This window comes from Nelusetta ayraudi, unplaced genomic scaffold, assembly GCF_046127955.1.
Source record: "Nelusetta ayraudi isolate G7.1 ecotype Tasmania unplaced genomic scaffold, CSIRO-AGI_Nayr_v1 ptg000027l, whole genome shotgun sequence".
Lineage (NCBI taxonomy): Eukaryota > Metazoa > Chordata > Actinopteri > Tetraodontiformes > Monacanthidae > Nelusetta > Nelusetta ayraudi.
Genome location: NW_027466077.1, coordinates 278,534 through 294,989, shown reverse-complemented (window position 1 = coordinate 294,989; position 16,456 = coordinate 278,534). Strand labels below are relative to the sequence as shown.

Here is a 16,456-nt window from a genome sequence, read left to right as displayed (position 1 = left end):
TACTTCTTAGCACATTAACTGTTTAAAGATTCGAGATGAACACTACTTTTAAAACATTGCCACGGTTTAAGATTATGCGGAACTATCAGTCCCCTGTTCGTGGCCGGTGTGGTTTAACGGACCCATTTTACTGCAGAACGGTCCGTCACGGTTATTCTTCCGTCTCAAGATGGCGGAGTACGCCAACCTCGTCCGAAGGGCTTTGGGGCAGTTGGGAGGTCACGGTGGAGTCCGAGGTTTTCTCCTTCAGCTATTCAGGTCGGTGGAAGATATTAGGATTTGAAGTCTTCGGTCAAGTATCTTTAGTTGCTATGAACGTTTCGTCTTGTCGCGAAAGCTGCCCTTCCAAAGACGAGTTAGCATATAGCCTGCCCAGCTAACCAAGGGGGTCCAACAAACATAGACAGCCGTCGAAACTACTAAATCATAACATGAAAAAAAGTTTTAATTTAGCGACAGCACTGCTGTACCTCAGCTGTCTTAATATTCAGCGGAATAGACAATAATCTGTACATTAATGTATAGTCTTGACAATCTAATATGTTGTAATGATAATGTGTAAATGCATGATTTCAAAGGAAAAAAACGACAGGTGATAGCGATTCATATATTTTAATGTGCCTGAATGCATTTACTGTTTATGTGTGGCATATGTGAATTTGATGTATTTCATAAATATTTTCTGCAGGATAGTTCACGTTTGTTTGTCATTTAAGAGAAAATCGAATCTGTAGTACCATAACCACCAATATCTGTTGACTACATCAATTTTTGGGGAATGTATTTTCATGTTAGAGGGGGGGGGGGGAAGTATGACTGACTCAATATCCTTTGTGTGTCTTCTTTATTTTTCTTTTTTAGGGTAAACGATGTGAAGACGGGAGCCCTGATCGGCGTTGACAAATATGGAAATAAATACTATGAGGACGCAAAGAATTACTTCTTTGGTGAATAAGACAGGGCCGATTTGCATTTTAAACCATTGTGAGAGTGCTCTCAGGATTTAAAAAAAAAACAAACAAAAACAACCTCTCACTTGTGTATCTTCAGGACGTCACCGCTGGGTGATCTACACCACAGAGATGAACGGCAAAAAAACCCTGTGGGAGGTGGACGGCAGCATGGTCCCAGCTGAATGGTACAGCCTACTACACTCTGGGAGTTATGACTAAAATGACCACATGGGTTTTTGAACCCTCTGTATTTTGGCTCCTCAGGCACCGTTGGCTGCACTGCATGACAGACGACCCCCCCACCACACACCCGCCAGAGCCCAAGAAGTTCCTGGCCGAGATCCACCAGATCAACGTCAGTGCCACACCGCAGCAGTACGTGCCCTACTCAACCACACGCAAGAAGATCCACGAGTGGGTTCCGCCCAAAGCTGGAGCTCCGTGAGCTCCCCCTGCATATTTGTAAATTATGGTCTCCCGCTTCCTGTCAATAAAATCTCTATTCAGACATTTATGACGGAGGTACTGTGCTTTGGAATTTACCGTTTTTATTAATCCTCCCTTTCCTTTTTGATCGGAACATTTATTCTGATGTCCATATGTTGCATCTTGGATCACGGTGACAAGAAATAAAAATCAAGAAACTGCTGAAATTCAATAGATTTATTGGTGAATAGGCCAAAGAGGCCACACCTGAGAAAAAAAAAACAAACTACCGTTTGCAAATGTAAGTCCTACATACTCACAAATATGTATACCATGTATTTGCAGTAGACTGATAATACATTCTGCAAATAGTCAATGTCAGTTGATGAAATAAGGCACAATTGTTGCCTCTGTAAATGTCCAAAATCACTTAATATAAACTAACATTTATAAATGAAGTCATCAAACTCATGAATCAAAAAACAAAGGAAGCAGGAGTCTTAAGGGAAGATGTGCTGATGATTTACACCAGAGTAAATAAAAAGCTCCCAGTATAGCCAATAATTAACTTAAAGGATTAATTTATCGTGGTTAAACTTGTAACTTGCACAGACAATTCACATCTTGGCTCTGGGCATCCCACTAGAGTAGAGGTGAGCCTGCAGGAAGGCCAACATCTTCCTCCAGGCGTCTTCTTGAGCCTCGGAGTGAGGTTTGGTCTTTCCTCCCCAAACTAATTTCACTAGAAAACACACATTAATCTTCCCATCAGCATAACAGCCAAAAACATGACACCTGCATATAGAAATAAAGGCTGGAAATTCCACGGATGCCTCAAAAAGGACAAATAAAGTAAAATATAAAGCGGCTGTATGTTGTTATTACATTGCGATTCATCATCGTAAGACCTACCGTTCTTTTTGAAATTGGTCACCCTGAAGTGTGGCGAGTAGGGCGGCTCGATCAGGTGACCAGCTCCAGGGTATTCCAAGACAGTCAGCAGGTGCTCCTTACCTGCCGCCTTCATCCTTTGGGAGATCTGAGGGTCAAAGGTCATAAACAAATAAATACCATTTAATTAATTCATGACAATATGTGCTGTCAGCCATGTGTGTCTCGACTTACGTCTTCAGAACACTCGACTGCTGGCCAGTTCTGATCGTCTGTGCCGTTGATCAACAAAATTGGACAATTTATCTTTCCCACCTGGGAAAGTAAAAAAATAAATTAATTAAAGAAATTCAAGGCACATGAGGTGGAAAATGCTTCAGCTGACCAGAAGCAGTCAGCCCTCCCATCATCTGACTAGCAACAGTCAATAACATGCCATTGACAATCTGAATCTGACAACAAATCTCGTAGTTTGCATCCTTTGTGTTGTGTTGTTTGTCGTTACTGACGTCCACTTTGTCAGAGTCGTGCATCACAGCTAAGCCCAACCCTCTCCAGATCTGATGGCCGCTCTCGTCAAAGATGATCTTGTCCGCTTGCCTGCCGGAAGAAGGAAGCACAGGCAGTGTAGTGGATCCGCAGACATTCCCGCCAGTTCTTCCATGTGAATGCGGATGTGGATGCGTAGCCACATGACAGAAAACAACACCTACGTTTCAAAGAGTCTCGAGATTACGTTGCTCTTTTTCCCCTTCGACCTGAGGTGACTCCCGCTGATTCCGACACAACAAAAGGGCTGAAATGCAACACAGTGACACACAGTGACACACAGTGACACACCATCTATCACAACCAAGTTATATTCGCCCAGCGTGCCTCGTTACCTTGACGACAGAGCTCTCTGCAGCCATTAAGAAGCATATCATGCAGCCGAGGGAGAGACTAACCAGTGCCACTCTGTCTGGCACCACCTGAGGATGCTCCTGCAGTAAACTGAACGCCGTCTGTGTCGGAGCAGAAGAACAAATCTGAAAAATCAGAAGTTTTCAGCCAGGAGATGGCACACAAAAGCCATGACCTGCGTTCAAGTGGTTTGATTCTACACGACTCATCAACGTGTAATCATTTCATCATACTACATGACATTGGAGGAAGTGTGAATCCTGAGACACCATCCAGCACGGACCTCGAAGTAGTGGAACTCCTCGCCGGCCGACGCCATTTCCTCGGCAGAGAGATACTCCACCGCCAAGCTGACGTAACCGTGGGAGGCCAGCATGGCGGAGCGATACTCCACCAGCCCTCCGCCACCCCCCCACATGTCCAGCACACCCGGGAAGGGTCCTGGGCCTGGAGACAAGAGCACAGGGGGCAGGAGGGAGACCTTTAAAACCAGCAAACACATGAAGAGCAAGAAACAGCCAAGCTGAAAGGAGGAGCTCACCCGGTGGAATGAATAAGGTCCCTCGCACGCCCCTCTCCCGAACGCTGACCCTCTTGACGCCCGGGGCCACGTACCACCGCTCGATGACACTGGAGCTCAGGGGGCAGAGCTTCCTGAAGCCCTCAGCTTGGTGCCCGGCGTACACCGAGATGCTGATCAGCAGCGGGCTGCACACGTTGGTCCTCCTCAGCCTGTCGTGTCAAAGGAATGCAGCACACATTGTGTTCTCCACTGTGTCAGGTCTGAGCGTCAATAAAGTTACAAAGTCGCAGGTTACCTGAGCTGTTGACGACCATCTGGTACGGGACGCATGCTCCATAATAAACCCATGGCTTCTATTCCCGTGTACGTACCCCCGAAACTAATGTCATCTGCCACTGCAAAAAGGAGTAAAGTGTCAATACATAGGATAATTCTACAAACAAATTGAAAGATGGACAGCACAAAGGAGGAAGAGAAGCCCACCGGACACGACTCCCCTGTGGTCGCTGACGTAGTGTCCGAAAGCCTCCCAGTAGTCGTTGTCCTCGGACAGGTGGAGCGAGTGAAGCGTGACGGGGAGTCCGGGAGGGAGGTTCTCCACCAGCACCGTCAGCTTCTCGTCCACCAGACCCCGACAGGGGCTGACGGAGAGGACGGGTGCGAGCCGGGACATGGCGGACGGTCTTCCTGCGGAAGAATGAGGGTGAGGTTAAAATTAACCTTGAACCTTGGACCTTGACCTTAAGGGAGGAAAACACCTAGTTAAAAAAAAACGTAAAAAGAGACAAAGAAAGTGGCCAACAATCTTTATCTGACATGGGGAATTTGCACAAGTGTTTGAGGGTCTGTCTGTTAATTTGTTGTAATTTGATGTAAATGCATCCTGTCATGTTGCTACATGACTGCAATAAAAATGGACTGCAGTCTCAAAGTGCAACTATGAAAATAAGATAAATGAAAATAGATTTAAACGTCAAGTCCTTTATCCAGATTATTCTAAAAAAGTAAAAATAAATAAATAAACAAATAAATAAATAAATAAAGTGCATACTTCTTTATCAGGTCAAACAGTCCTGTGAAGCAGAGCACTTAGCATAGCACTCAACCCATCAAATCTCTCATCAAAGTTCTCTGTTCAGAAGTTGGCGGCACTGATTTTTTATCACGCCAAGAAAGTGGGCGGGGCGGAGTCGAAAACAGGAACATCCACGCTCTGTTGACTTTCACTGGAATTAGCCAGTTATCGTCTGGGGTCATAACATGCCGTACCGGTAGTATTGACTTAGGTTTCATGAAGTCCTTGCGCTTTGGTAGTTTTATGAAATGGTTCTAGAACAGGGGTGTCAAACAACAGCATGGTGTCATTTTCGCTTCTTTTTCCTGTAACAACACGCCGGACAAAACTCTGGGAGCAGTCGCCTTTTTTGCGCTCGCTGTCCCGGTACTTTCTACCATCTACAAATGCCATGAGGTTCATTTCATCAAGAAAGACATTAACATCGGACGCAAAAGCAAAGGAAACTGCTACTGGGCTATTATCCACCGACCACCGTGTTGCTGTTTCTGGAAAAAGAAGCGAAAACGATGCACATTGCTGAAATGACGTCCTCCGTGCGTTGGCCAAATACGACAGTGACATCAAGTGGAATTAAAATAAACTCCACAGCCCCAAACGTCTTTTTCAAAGCCTGCAGTGAAGAGAAAGGTTGGTGATGAGCAAAGACAATTCCAGAGAAAGTGGGAGATGCAATATTTCTTTGTTGAGCACAGAGGCACTCCAGTGTGTCTTATTTACACAGAGGAAAGTTGCAGTGCACAAGGAATACAATTTGAAACGTCATTACACAACTAGACATGCTGAGGAGTATGCAAAATATCTGGGAGATGAGAGAGCCAAACAGGCTGCAAATCTTAAAACATGTCTACTATTTTGTTTGTTTATTATTATTTTTATTTTTATTTTTATTTTTATTTTTATTTATTTTTTTTTTTTTAACTAAGCTTTTCTTGTGGAATACCCCATGCGGCCCAGCCTCACCCAGCCTCTGCCCCAGCGGCCCCCAGGTAAATTGAGTTTGAGACCCCTGTTCTAGAACATCTGCTGAATCCAAATTTCCGGATACTTTTTAAATTCGCTCATCTTGTTTTGAGTTCAGATGATTAAAAGTGCCTCAAGTGTTGGCGACAACCACCCCGTTGTACTTATATATATATATATATATATATATATATATATATATATATATATATATATATATATATATATATATATATATATATATATATATATATATATATATATATATATATATAAAATCGCTTAGAAAAATAACACACAACAACAACAACAATCGAAATCGGAATGTTCAACATAACGCCGCACAGCCTGCATGGTTTCCATGGGGGGGGGGGGGGGGGGGGCACCGAGTTACAAAAGCACAGAGCACCATTCCAATATGAGAATTTTTTTTTATTTTTTTTATTTTTATTTTTTTTTTCTTCAAAATGAAGTGGTTCACTCACGGAGGTCAGTACACGTCCCTGAGAGTTGATGGCGTGGACGAACAGAGGTCCGGACCAGAGCAAATGAGCTCCGTGGTGGACTCTGCTCTCGGTCTTTATTCAGAAATTTATGACGGAGGCAATGACGTGCAGTGAGGTGTGGGGTTGGGGAGGCACTGACTCAAAAGTCAGATTTACAAACTTATACAGTGTGATGCTAATAGACGACTTCAATTCTGGGTGTTATCCCATTTTTGATTAAATTGAAAAACATTTGAAACACACCACTGCATAATGCAGGATAGTATATCTTACCTTTACTTGTAAATGAAATCCAGACATTGTCACAGGGAAAGCAGTAAAGGCGATTTACATATATATATATATATATATATATATATATATATATATATATATATATATATAGCACAGCCACAAAGCCAATCTTTTCGAGAATACCAGTCCGTTTGAAAAGAACGAGTTATATACTTTCCAGGCACCCCCGTCGTTTGAAGCAAACCTCGCAGATCTGGCGTTGGTTTCCCACTACTTATGACTTCTTGCTTCGATTGAAAGTCCAGTTTTGAGAAATTTCTTATTTTAGAAATAAAATCCTAGATTTTCAGGGCTAAAAATGATTGCAGTTTGCGCAGCAGCAGCTGCTGTTGTTGCTGTTGTTGTTGTTGTTGTTGTTGGTGGTGGTGGTGTTGTTGTTTCTTTTGCAAGAGTTTACCGGTCCATGTGATGAACTCTAGGCCCACTATCGCCCCCTTCTTTGAGGCAGCGGCACTGACTGCCTCAAGGCATGCCTTTTACTTGCTGCTGCGGCAACAAGCACGCGCCATTGGCACGCGCTCAATACAGTTTGTGAGGGATTGCGCAATCAGCGGGGAGGCAGTACCTGTCACTGTCTCATTTTCTCGTCTCTCCGTTGTTATTTGAACAGGAAATACAGAATTTCAGCGATTTTGACAATGCAAATCGTCAAAAATATATAGGAACCACAGCAAAATTGCATTGAAAGCATAGACCAGAGGAAAAATATTAATACTTAATTTATTTTCATCGTGACAGCTGAGGCACTGAGTTTTGTGCTTTTCACCCCCTGGTGGCAAGGTGAGGCACTGCCTCCCCTTCCTCCCCTGACTGCACGTGTCTGGACGGAGGTACTGTCCTTTGGAATTTACCGTTTTTATTAATCCATTATGGTGGATTCTTCAGGTTGCAGCAGTGGAGTGTGGATGTTGGAGGAATTTCGTTGAAACCGACTTGGTTGTATAAAAACAGGTTTATTACAAAGAAGACGTCAGGCATCAATCAGGCGACCGGTCCGCCTGAGGCGGTTGTGTGTCCAGATGTGCCAAAGCTCTCACAATCTCTCAGAGAATAGTTAGAACATCACCTCCTTATACACGGAGGTCTCGTCATCAGGCACGTTCCATATAAGGAGGGCAAAGAGACAATTGTAACACACGAGGTGCAAGGATGGGAAAGTTACTGGCCAGACATGGAAGTTATCTACACAGTCTTCCTAGGGAGTTGAGATGAAGCCTTCCAAGGGAAGTAACCTAATGCAGGTGCTGCGCTAACGAGGGGTCTGTTCGTCTAATCAGGCATGAAGCCTGCAGGAGTAGGGCCAACGCTTCAGACATGACACCATCCTTTCCTTTTTGATCGGAACATTTATTCTGATGTCCATATGTTGCATCTTGGATCACGGTGACAAGAAATAAAAATCAAGAAACTGCTGAAATTCAATAGATTTATTGGTGAATAGGCCAAAGAGGCCACACCTGAGAAAAAAAACAACAACTACCGTTTGCAAATGTAAGTCCTACATACTCACAAATATGTATACCATGTATTTGCAGTAGACTGATAATACATTCTGCAAATAGTCAATGTCAGTTGATGAAATAAGGCACAATTGTTGCCTCTGTAAATGTCCAAAATCACTTAATATAAACTAACATTTATAAATGAAGTCATCAAACTCATGAATCAAAAAACAAAGGAAGCAGGAGTCTTAAGGGAAGATGTGCTGATGATTTACACCAGAGTAAATAAAAAGCTCCCAGTATAGCCAATAATTAACTTAAAGGATTAATTTATCGTGGTTAAACTTGTAACTTGCACAGACAATTCACATCTTGGCTCTGGGCATCCCACTAGAGTAGAGGTGAGCCTGCAGGAAGGCCAACATCTTCCTCCAGGCGTCTTCTTGAGCCTCGGAGTGAGGTTTGGTCTTTCCTCCCCAAACTAATTTCACTAGAAAACACACATTAATCTTCCCATCAGCATAACAGCCAAAAACATGACACCTGCATATAGAAATAAAGGCTGGAAATTCCACGGATGCCTCAAAAAGGACAAATAAAGTAAAATATAAAGCGGCTGTATGTTGTTATTACATTGCGATTCATCATCGTAAGACCTACCGTTCTTTTTGAAATTGGTCACCCTGAAGTGTGGCGAGTAGGGCGGCTCGATCAGGTGACCAGCTTCAGGGTATTCCAAGACAGTCAGCAGGTGCTCCTTACCTGCCGCCTTCATCCTTTGGGAGATCTGAGGGTCAAAGGTCATAAACAAATAAATACCATTTAATTCATTCATGACAATATGTGCTGTCAGCCATGTGTGTCTCGACTTACGTCTTCAGAACACTCGACTGCTGGCCAGTTCTGATCGTCTGTGCCATTGATCAACAAAAACGGACAATTTATCTTTCCCACCTGGGAAAGTAAAAAAATAAATAAATTAAAGAAATTCAAGGCACATGAGGTGGAAAATGCTTCAGCTGACCAGAAGCAGTCAGCCCTCCCATCATCTGACTAGCAACAGTCAATAACATGCCATTGACAATCTGAATCTGACAACAAATCTCGTAGTTTGCATCCTTTGTGTTGTGTTGTTTGTCGTTACTGACGTCCACTTTGTCAGAGTCGTGCATCACAGCTAAGCCCAACCCTCTCCAGATCTGATGGCCGCTCTCGTCAAAGATGATCTTGTCCGCTTGCCTGCCGGAAGAAGGAAGCACAGGCAGTGTAGTGGATCCGCAGACATTCCCGCCAGTTCTTCCATGTGAATGCGGATGCGGATGCGTAGCCACATGACAGAAAACAACACCTACGTTTCAAAGAGTCTCGAGACTTCACTGATTTTTTCCCCCTCTGGCCTGAGGTGACTCCCGCTGATTCCGACACAACAAAAGGGCTGAAATGCAACACAGTGACACACAGTGACACACAGTGACACACCATCTATCACAACCAAGTTATATTCGCCCAGCGTGCCTCGTTACCTTGGCGACAGAGCTCTCTGCAGCAAGGCAGAGGCTTATGATGCAGCCGAGGGAGAGACCAAACAGTGCCACTCTGTCTGGCACCACCTGAGGATGCTCCTGCAGTAAACTGAACGCCGTCTGTGTCGGAGCAGAAGAACAAATCTGAAAAATCAGAAGTTTTCAGCCAGGAGATGGCACACAAAAGCCGTGACCTGCGTTCAAGTGGTTTGATTCTACACGACTCAGCAACGTGTAATCATTTCATCATACTACATGACATTGGAGGAAGTGTGAATCCTGAGACACCATCCAGCACGGACCTCGAAGTAGTGGAACTCCTCGCCGGCCGACGCCATTTCCTCGGCAGAGAGATACTCCAGCGCCAAGCTGACGTAACCGTGGGAGGCCAGCATGGCGGAGCGATACTCCACCAGCCCTCCACCACCCCCCCACATGTCCAGCACACCCGGGAAGGGTCCTGGGCCTGGAGACAAGAGCACAGGGGGCAGGAGGGAGACCTTTAAAACCAGCAAACACATGAAGAGCAAGAAACAGCCAAGCTGAAAGGAGGAGCTCACCCGGTGGAATGAATAAGGTCCCTCGCACGCCCCTCTCCCGAACGCTGACCCTCTTGACGCCCGGGGCCACGTACCACCGCTCGATGACACTGGAGCTCAGGGGGCAGAGCTTCCTGAAGCCCTCAGCTTGGTGCCCGGCGTACACCGAGATGCTGATCAGCAGCGGGCTGCACACGTTGGTCCTCCTCAGCCTGTCGCGTCAAAGGAATGCAGCACACATTGTGTTCTCCACTGTGTCAGGTCTGAGCGTCAATAAAGTTACAGAGTCGCAGGTTACCTGAGCTGTTGACGACCATCTGGTACGGGACGCATGCTCCATAATAAACCCATGGCTTCTATTCCCGTGTACGTACCCCCGAAACTAATGTCATCTGCCACTGCAAAAAGGAGTAAAGTGTCAATACACAGGATAATTCTACAAACAAATTGAAAGATGGACAGCACAAAGGAGGAAGAGAAGCCCACCGGACACGACTCCCCTGTGGTCGCTGACGTAGTGTCCGAAAGCCTCCCAGTAGTCGTTGTCCTCGGACAGGTGGAGCGAGTGAAGCGTGACGGGGAGTCCGGGAGGGAGGTTCTCCACCAGCACCGTCAGCTTCTCGTCCACCAGACCCCGACACGGGCTGACGGAGAGGACGGGTGCGAGCCGGGACATGGCGGACGGTCTTCCTGCGGAAGAATGAGGGTGAGGTTAAAATTAACCTTGAACCTTGGACCTTGACCTTAAGGGAGGAAAACACCTGGTTAAAAAAAAATTTAAAAAGAGACAAAGAAAGTGGCCAACAATCTTTATCTGACATGGGGAAGTGTCTGTTTAAGGGTCTATCTGTTCATTTGTTGTAATTTGATGTAAATGCATCCTGTCATGTTGCTACATGACTGCAATAAAAATGGACTGCAGTCTCAAAGTGCAACTATGAAAATAAAATGAATGAAAATAGATTTAAACGTCTAGTCCTTTATCCAGATTTTTTTTTTTTTAAAGAAAAAAAAAAAAAGTGCATAATTCTTTATCAGGCCAAACAGTCCTGTGAAGTAGAGCACTTAGCATAGCACTCAACCCATCAAACCTCTCATCAAAGTTCTCTGTTCAAAAATTAGCGGCACTGATTTATTCGCTGTATAATAAAACTGAACAGACGCGTACTCAAATTTAAACGTTCTCATTGGTTCACGCCAAGAAAGTGGGCGGGGCGGAGTAGAAAACAGGAACTTCCACGCTCTGTCGACTTTCACTGGAATTAGCCAGTTTTCGTCTGAGGTCATAAACATGCCATACCGATAGTATTGACGTATGTTTCATGAAGTCCTTGCACTTTGGTAGTTTTATGAAATGGTTCTATAATATCTGCTGAATCCAAATTTCCGGATACTGTTTAAATTCGCTCATCTTGTTTTGAGTTCAGTTGATTAAACGTGCCTCAAGTGTTGGCGACAACCATCCCGTTGTACTTATATATATTACCCGCGATAACACTTTAAACGAATAAAGATTTTAAAGACCGATTTCGCTTAGAAAAAACACACACAACAACAATAACAATCGAAATCGGAATATTCAACATAACGCCGCACAGACTGCATAGTTTCCATGCGGGGGCACCGAGTTACAAAAGCACGGAGCGCCATTCCAACATAAGATTTTTTTTTTCCCCAAAATGAAGTGGTTCACTCACGGAGGTCAATACACGTCCCTGAGAGTCGATGGCGTGGACTAACAGAGATCCAGACCAGAGCACATGAGCTCCGTGGTGGACTCTGCTCTCGGCTCCTTCAGCCCTCCTCTTGCCACTACCCGTCCACCACCTCCGGCCGGCCGGAGTGATCACACTCATGATCACAGTGCAACTAAACTCCACAAGTTTTGAAAAAAAGAAAGAAAAGTTATTATTATTATTATTATTATTATTATTATTATTATTATTATTATTATTATTATTATTATTATTATTATTATCATTATTACTATTATTATTATTATTATTATTATTATTATTATTATTCGTAGTATAGTAGAAGCAGTACATTGATAGAAAATAAAGGGTGCGTGTGAGGGTGTCGTGGCATACTAATAATACATGGCAACTCGGTCGAATGAAGCGTATGAGGGCAAAAGTCTGACGCACAAACGGAACTTTTGTCGACTCAACCGAGGAGGCGGACCTGTTTTGGAGAAGGACCGGAAGTAGCGTGAGGTTACCGAAGTCTTTTTCCAAGCGGCGCACCTGGCAAGGTTTTCGGGGTGCCTTTTTCCCCCCATTGTCATTCACGGTAAGTTAATTTTTCGTCAACAAATGCCCGACTGTTGCTTCTTTTAGTTTGCGTGAAAGTTTTATGAAAGCGAACAAAGATAAACGTAAACAATTTAAAGGTTTTTTAGTCCTAACATCCGATGGCGGGAGACTCGACAAGCCTCGCTGGCTGATTCTCCATGTTGTCTGACCTGGTAGCAGCTGACTCTGACAACTCCTGTATCACTAAAGTACATGAAGAAAAATAATAAAATAAATAAATCTAGAAACAAGTTGAATAAATAATAAGCACTTGTCTCAGTTTGCTTTATTTGCAGGCTTGACTAGAAATAATTAATCTCGAGCAAGTACTTGGAAAGTCCCCAGGCAGTGCATTTGTCCCATTACATTGATATAAATTTACTTTTCAGACAGTAAAAGTGTCTTTTTGCAGGTCCGCAGTGTTTCTAGTGTATATTTCATTAAATTCCCATTCGGTTGACAAACAAAATACTTTACTTACAACTTAGAAATGCTTCACAAGTTGTCTTTATCCATTTGTTTGTTAAATTCACTGATTCGCTGATTCTCATTTTCTTTTCGTTGGTCACTACACCCTGATCTTCTGTCTCCCAGTTTGTTGTACCTCAGAGTTGTTCATTCAGAACAGACAAGATGTTAAGAAGTGCCTCAGCACAGGTGAGCAACGACTGACAGTTTTAAATCTTTCAAGATGCATGAAAAACCTGTGCATTAAGTGGTGAGTGTTTGCTTGTGTGTGCTTGATTCGGAAGGCAGTTGTTGATCTCTGAGGTATTGCTAATCTGGCACACTTGCTGTTATTGGTCCACAGATGTTCAGACAGCTGGTGAGATGCGGGAGCACGGACACCAGCCTCATCCTGGAAAGATGTGAGTCATTCGGCGAGTCCTCCATCCAGACCACAGCGGAGGCCACAGACGGTGCGCATTAACGTCAAACTGTGCCTTCATTCCAGCCATAAACCGCGTGCAGCTGCTGGGCCGAGTGGGTCAGGACCCGGTGATGAGGCAAGTGGAGGGACGCAACCCCGTGACCATCTTCTCAATGGCAACCAATGAAATGTGGCGAACGGGGGAGGGAGAGATGAGCTCGACAGGTACAAACACACACACACACACACACACACACACACACACACACACACACACACACACACACACATTTTTTAATAACAGTTTTCAAGGCAATGATTGAAGGGTTTGGAAACGGTTACAGACGCAAAATTAGTAATTATTTAAAGTCACTTGTCCTACAACAAGTGATGTACTGAAGCTAATGGAGTGATGAACATACTGCGCTTTGAATAAAGTTGGGAGCTTTACTTCATAGTTGGAGAAGGTGCAGCTGTTGCATTGCTCGGCCACTTGGGGGCACTGCTACCCCATTGCAGCGTTCACTCAAAAAGATTATTGTAAGTTGTTGAATTTATTTTTAGGTTGACAGCGGCTCAGAACTGTGACGCTTGACTCATACGTGTGTCAGTTTTGCAATGTCTGAGATGGACTCCTGTGTTTGACTCCAGGTGACGTCAGTCAGAAGACGACGTGGCATCGAGTGTCCGTGTTCAAACCTGGTTTGAGAGACGTTGCCTACCAGTACGTCAAGAAAGGGTACGACCACAATCCCACCCTAGCGGACTAAATTCCTGATTGAGCCCTTTATTGTTTTGTTTTTTTTACACACAACTAAGAACCTCAGCACAAATTATATAAGAATAACCTTTCAAGGGTTTTTAATTTAGATTGAAATGTGTCTTTGTGTAGGAGTTATAAAGCAATTTAAGCATCTTACATATCTTCATGTGCAAAAACTGGATGCACAGGTTTAGTTTTACTGTTTATAAAGAGCTGAAACTCAAAGCTCAGCTGCAAGATCGGCTCAGTGATTTTGGTTTCAGGGTTTTTTTCAGGTTTTTTCACTTGTTTCCTTTCAGAATGCTTTGAATTTACCTCTGGTGCACCCACATACTTAAATATACTGATAGCATAAATGCAGACTCTTTTCAGGCTGGATTTAAAAAACAATATATTCCTATTGTCTCTCTGTTGCTTTGTTAGGTTTTTAAAAGACACGATCATGCAAAAAATAAGCTATTTGGTATTGCCACCAGAGGGCGACAGTAGTTGGTTCACATTTCAACCTCAGAGAATTGAACAAAGAAAACCAAACTTCCTGATTGTCGACTTCTCAGCTGTTTACAGTTTGAGTTTAGACCTGCAGGGGTTTTTATTCAATTGCAGGGAATTTCCGTGGAAGAGTTCTGTGGTAGGGTCTGAATTCACCTGAAAGCATTTGAAAAACAGAAATGCTTGTGAAAGTTTCTATTGAGTCATATTCTGAAAATTTAATCTGCAGTGATTTCTCTCTAATGTACTTAAAAATATATAGACATATATCTTTTTTTTTTAATGAATTATTTTTAGGACCAGGATCCTGGTGGAGGGGAAACTGGACTACGGAGAATATGTAGACAAAAATCAAGTGAGACGCCAGGCCACCACCATTATCGCAGGTCAGGCACCAAACACACACACAGACACACACACACAGACACACACCTCTTTATATTAAAAATGCATATAAAGATTTTAAAACATGCCTCACTCCCTCCTCTCCAGACAACATCGTCTTCCTGAGCGACAACATCAGAGACAGAACCTGAAGATTCTTCTCGTCAACTCCGCCCAGCAACGACACAACTTTCTTTTTTTCCAACATTCTCATCCACACAAAGATAAAAAAAAAACAAAAGTAGAAGCCGAGGACCCGAGCGCCACCAAGTGAACAAACTGAGGGGGATGGCGGGGCGGAATATGTTGCATCTCGTTTGACTGTGGCGCCCCCTGCAGCCATGGAGACTTCAAGAGCGCGGTTCCAGTGTACATGACTGATCCAAGCGAGATCACTTTTGCCCTTTATTACCAAGTTCCCTGAGTGACGGTGATGTTTCAGTGTGTTTGAAAGTTCGGAAGAACATCTTGTTTGAGTTGTCAAGACGCTCTTTGTTCCTGATTTTACTCCATTGTGTCAGTGAAGGTGTCTTCGTGAGGTAAATCTGAAATGTTCATTGGTGGAGAACCAGTTTGGTGCCCAGTTCAGGGAAATAATCCCTACATTTAATCCGCCCATTAAAGTAATTACACTGTAAAGTGATGTGGTACAGTTTCCACAACAAAGTGACTTTTTTTTCATTCTGCAACGAAGCCAAATTCATTTTTAAAAGCTTTCAAGAATGTCAAAGACGGAGTGACATCGTCCTCATGTTTTGGAAACCAAAACCCCGATCCAGCATCTTCCATGGTTTAGTTTGGTTTTTGCCCGCAACGCCACTTTGAACTGATTATGGAAAAAAAAAGTCAAGATCAGACTGTGTGATTAGTCGACAGCTGAGATCTCAACAGGAAGCAAAACAGGACTGTAGACAAGAAAACCAATCTCGTACCGGAAGAAGATGAATGTGTGAAACTGAAAACCCCAATTATTTGTTTTCCAGTTCCGTAGTGGCCTCCTCTGTCACTCTCTTGCTATCGTTCTCATGTGTCACATCTGTTTTTTGTTTTTGTTTGTTTTAAATTTCCTTCCTCATCAGCGGTGTTTGCTTTCGGTTTTCTCGAACAGTCCATTTCCTTGTAACACAACGGACTGCCCGAATTTCTTTAATCCTTGCATTTGTAACTATTTTAATAATGCCTGATTGAACCCCTGTCAAACTAACTAAGTTTGCTCTCCACATGAGAAAAAAAGAAGGAAATTTGTTCTAACTGAGACAAGCTTGAAAACCAGAATCCTCATTAACCAGCAAGTCACTCATATTTCCACAAAGTAAACATCTCAGTGTATTTTATACACGCCTTACATATAAAAACCCATCACTTATTTCATGTTTGTTTACTTTTCATCACAGGCGACTGATGATTGGCCACCTCTGTGTGAACATAGGCGGATTTTAAAAGTTAAGTTATTCTTGGCCATAGCTGATTGGTTCCGACAACTTGCAGCGTTTTCACTGGCTGTGGTTCGATTGGGTAGTCAGCCACAAGTGGGCGGGGCAGAGTTGTGGAGAAACCTGTGGAATCGGAGAGGCAGGAGCGTCAAACTTCACAAAGTTAATAGCGGCGAGACCG

General features: G+C 43.6%; 4 protein-coding genes across 5 annotated transcripts; 2 read left to right on the top strand and 2 right to left on the bottom strand.

The window, feature by feature from the left end:
* Nucleotides 1-107: 107 nt before the first annotated feature.
* On the top strand, nucleotides 108-1,464 carry ndufa12 (NADH:ubiquinone oxidoreductase subunit A12). Its single transcript, XM_076029933.1, has 4 exons — nucleotides 108-258; nucleotides 862-947; nucleotides 1,051-1,138; nucleotides 1,218-1,464. The coding sequence occupies exons 1-4, from the start codon at nucleotides 170-172 to the stop codon at nucleotides 1,396-1,398; spliced, it is 444 nt and encodes a 147-aa protein (XP_075886048.1). The 5' UTR covers nucleotides 108-169; the 3' UTR covers nucleotides 1,399-1,464.
* A 446-nt stretch (nucleotides 1,465-1,910) lies between these two features.
* Nucleotides 1,911-6,273, bottom strand: LOC142890704 (peroxisomal succinyl-coenzyme A thioesterase-like). Its single transcript, XM_076029930.1, has 11 exons — nucleotides 6,220-6,273; nucleotides 4,180-4,383; nucleotides 3,992-4,091; nucleotides 3,715-3,905; nucleotides 3,457-3,620; nucleotides 3,155-3,274; nucleotides 2,984-3,066; nucleotides 2,780-2,870; nucleotides 2,505-2,585; nucleotides 2,292-2,418; nucleotides 1,911-2,121 (listed from the first exon to the last, which is right to left on the bottom strand). The coding sequence occupies exons 2-11, from the start codon at nucleotides 4,367-4,369 to the stop codon at nucleotides 1,997-1,999; spliced, it is 1,272 nt and encodes a 423-aa protein (XP_075886045.1). The 5' UTR covers nucleotides 4,370-4,383; nucleotides 6,220-6,273; the 3' UTR covers nucleotides 1,911-1,996.
* Nucleotides 6,274-8,255: 1,982 nt separating this feature from the next.
* LOC142890703 (peroxisomal succinyl-coenzyme A thioesterase-like) lies at nucleotides 8,256-11,869 on the bottom strand. Of its 2 annotated transcripts, none has more exons than XM_076029928.1 (11): nucleotides 11,736-11,869; nucleotides 10,525-10,728; nucleotides 10,337-10,436; nucleotides 10,060-10,250; nucleotides 9,802-9,965; nucleotides 9,500-9,619; nucleotides 9,329-9,411; nucleotides 9,125-9,215; nucleotides 8,850-8,930; nucleotides 8,637-8,763; nucleotides 8,256-8,466 (listed from the first exon to the last, which is right to left on the bottom strand). In XM_076029928.1, the coding sequence occupies exons 2-11, from the start codon at nucleotides 10,712-10,714 to the stop codon at nucleotides 8,342-8,344; spliced, it is 1,272 nt and encodes a 423-aa protein (XP_075886043.1). In that variant the 5' UTR covers nucleotides 10,715-10,728; nucleotides 11,736-11,869; the 3' UTR covers nucleotides 8,256-8,341. The 2 variants fall into 2 exon arrangements, with proteins under 2 accessions (XP_075886043.1, XP_075886044.1); XM_076029929.1 differs by having other exon boundaries at nucleotides 8,452-8,519.
* Nucleotides 11,870-12,190: 321 nt separating this feature from the next.
* On the top strand, nucleotides 12,191-16,102 carry ssbp1 (single-stranded DNA binding protein 1). The gene is made up of 7 exons (XM_076029934.1): nucleotides 12,191-12,330; nucleotides 12,927-12,989; nucleotides 13,144-13,201; nucleotides 13,288-13,428; nucleotides 13,855-13,942; nucleotides 14,756-14,844; nucleotides 14,951-16,102. The coding sequence occupies exons 2-7, from the start codon at nucleotides 12,966-12,968 to the stop codon at nucleotides 14,992-14,994; spliced, it is 444 nt and encodes a 147-aa protein (XP_075886049.1). The 5' UTR covers nucleotides 12,191-12,330; nucleotides 12,927-12,965; the 3' UTR covers nucleotides 14,995-16,102.
* Nucleotides 16,103-16,456: the final 354 nt, after the last annotated feature.

What these genes read in the sequence shown, in the direction of transcription:
- ndufa12 (XM_076029933.1), top strand. Translation starts at nt 170, where the DNA reads ATGGCGGAGTACGCCAACCTCGTCCGAAGGGCTTTGGGGCAGTTGGGA. An exon ending in TTTCTCCTTCAGCTATTCAG is followed by an intron (nt 259 to 861) that starts GTCGGTGGAAGA and finishes TTTCTTTTTTAG; the next exon opens with GGTAAACGATGTGAAGACGG. An exon ending in AGCATGGTCCCAGCTGAATG is followed by an intron (nt 1,139 to 1,217) that starts GTACAGCCTACT and finishes TTGGCTCCTCAG; the next exon opens with GCACCGTTGGCTGCACTGCA.
- LOC142890704 (XM_076029930.1), bottom strand. Translation starts at nt 4,369, where the DNA reads ATGTCCCGGCTCGCACCCGTCCTCTCCGTCAGCCCCTGTCGGGGTCTG. An exon ending in GACCTTATTCATTCCACCGG is followed by an intron (nt 3,621 to 3,714) that starts GTGAGCTCCTCC and finishes TCTTGTCTCCAG; the next exon opens with GCCCAGGACCCTTCCCGGGT. An exon ending in GACCAATTTCAAAAAGAACG is followed by an intron (nt 2,122 to 2,291) that starts GTAGGTCTTACG and finishes TGTGTTTTCTAG; the next exon opens with TGAAATTAGTTTGGGGAGGA.
- LOC142890703 (XM_076029928.1), bottom strand. Translation starts at nt 10,714, where the DNA reads ATGTCCCGGCTCGCACCCGTCCTCTCCGTCAGCCCGTGTCGGGGTCTG. An exon ending in AGGAGTTCCACTACTTCGAG is followed by an intron (nt 9,620 to 9,801) that starts GTCCGTGCTGGA and finishes GCTCCGACACAG; the next exon opens with ACGGCGTTCAGTTTACTGCA. An exon ending in CAGAGAGCTCTGTCGCCAAG is followed by an intron (nt 9,412 to 9,499) that starts GTAACGAGGCAC and finishes GTTGCATTTCAG; the next exon opens with CCCTTTTGTTGTGTCGGAAT.
- ssbp1 (XM_076029934.1), top strand. Translation starts at nt 12,966, where the DNA reads ATGTTAAGAAGTGCCTCAGCACAG. An exon ending in CAGCCTCATCCTGGAAAGAT is followed by an intron (nt 13,202 to 13,287) that starts GTGAGTCATTCG and finishes CCTTCATTCCAG; the next exon opens with CCATAAACCGCGTGCAGCTG. An exon ending in GGGAGAGATGAGCTCGACAG is followed by an intron (nt 13,429 to 13,854) that starts GTACAAACACAC and finishes GTTTGACTCCAG; the next exon opens with GTGACGTCAGTCAGAAGACG.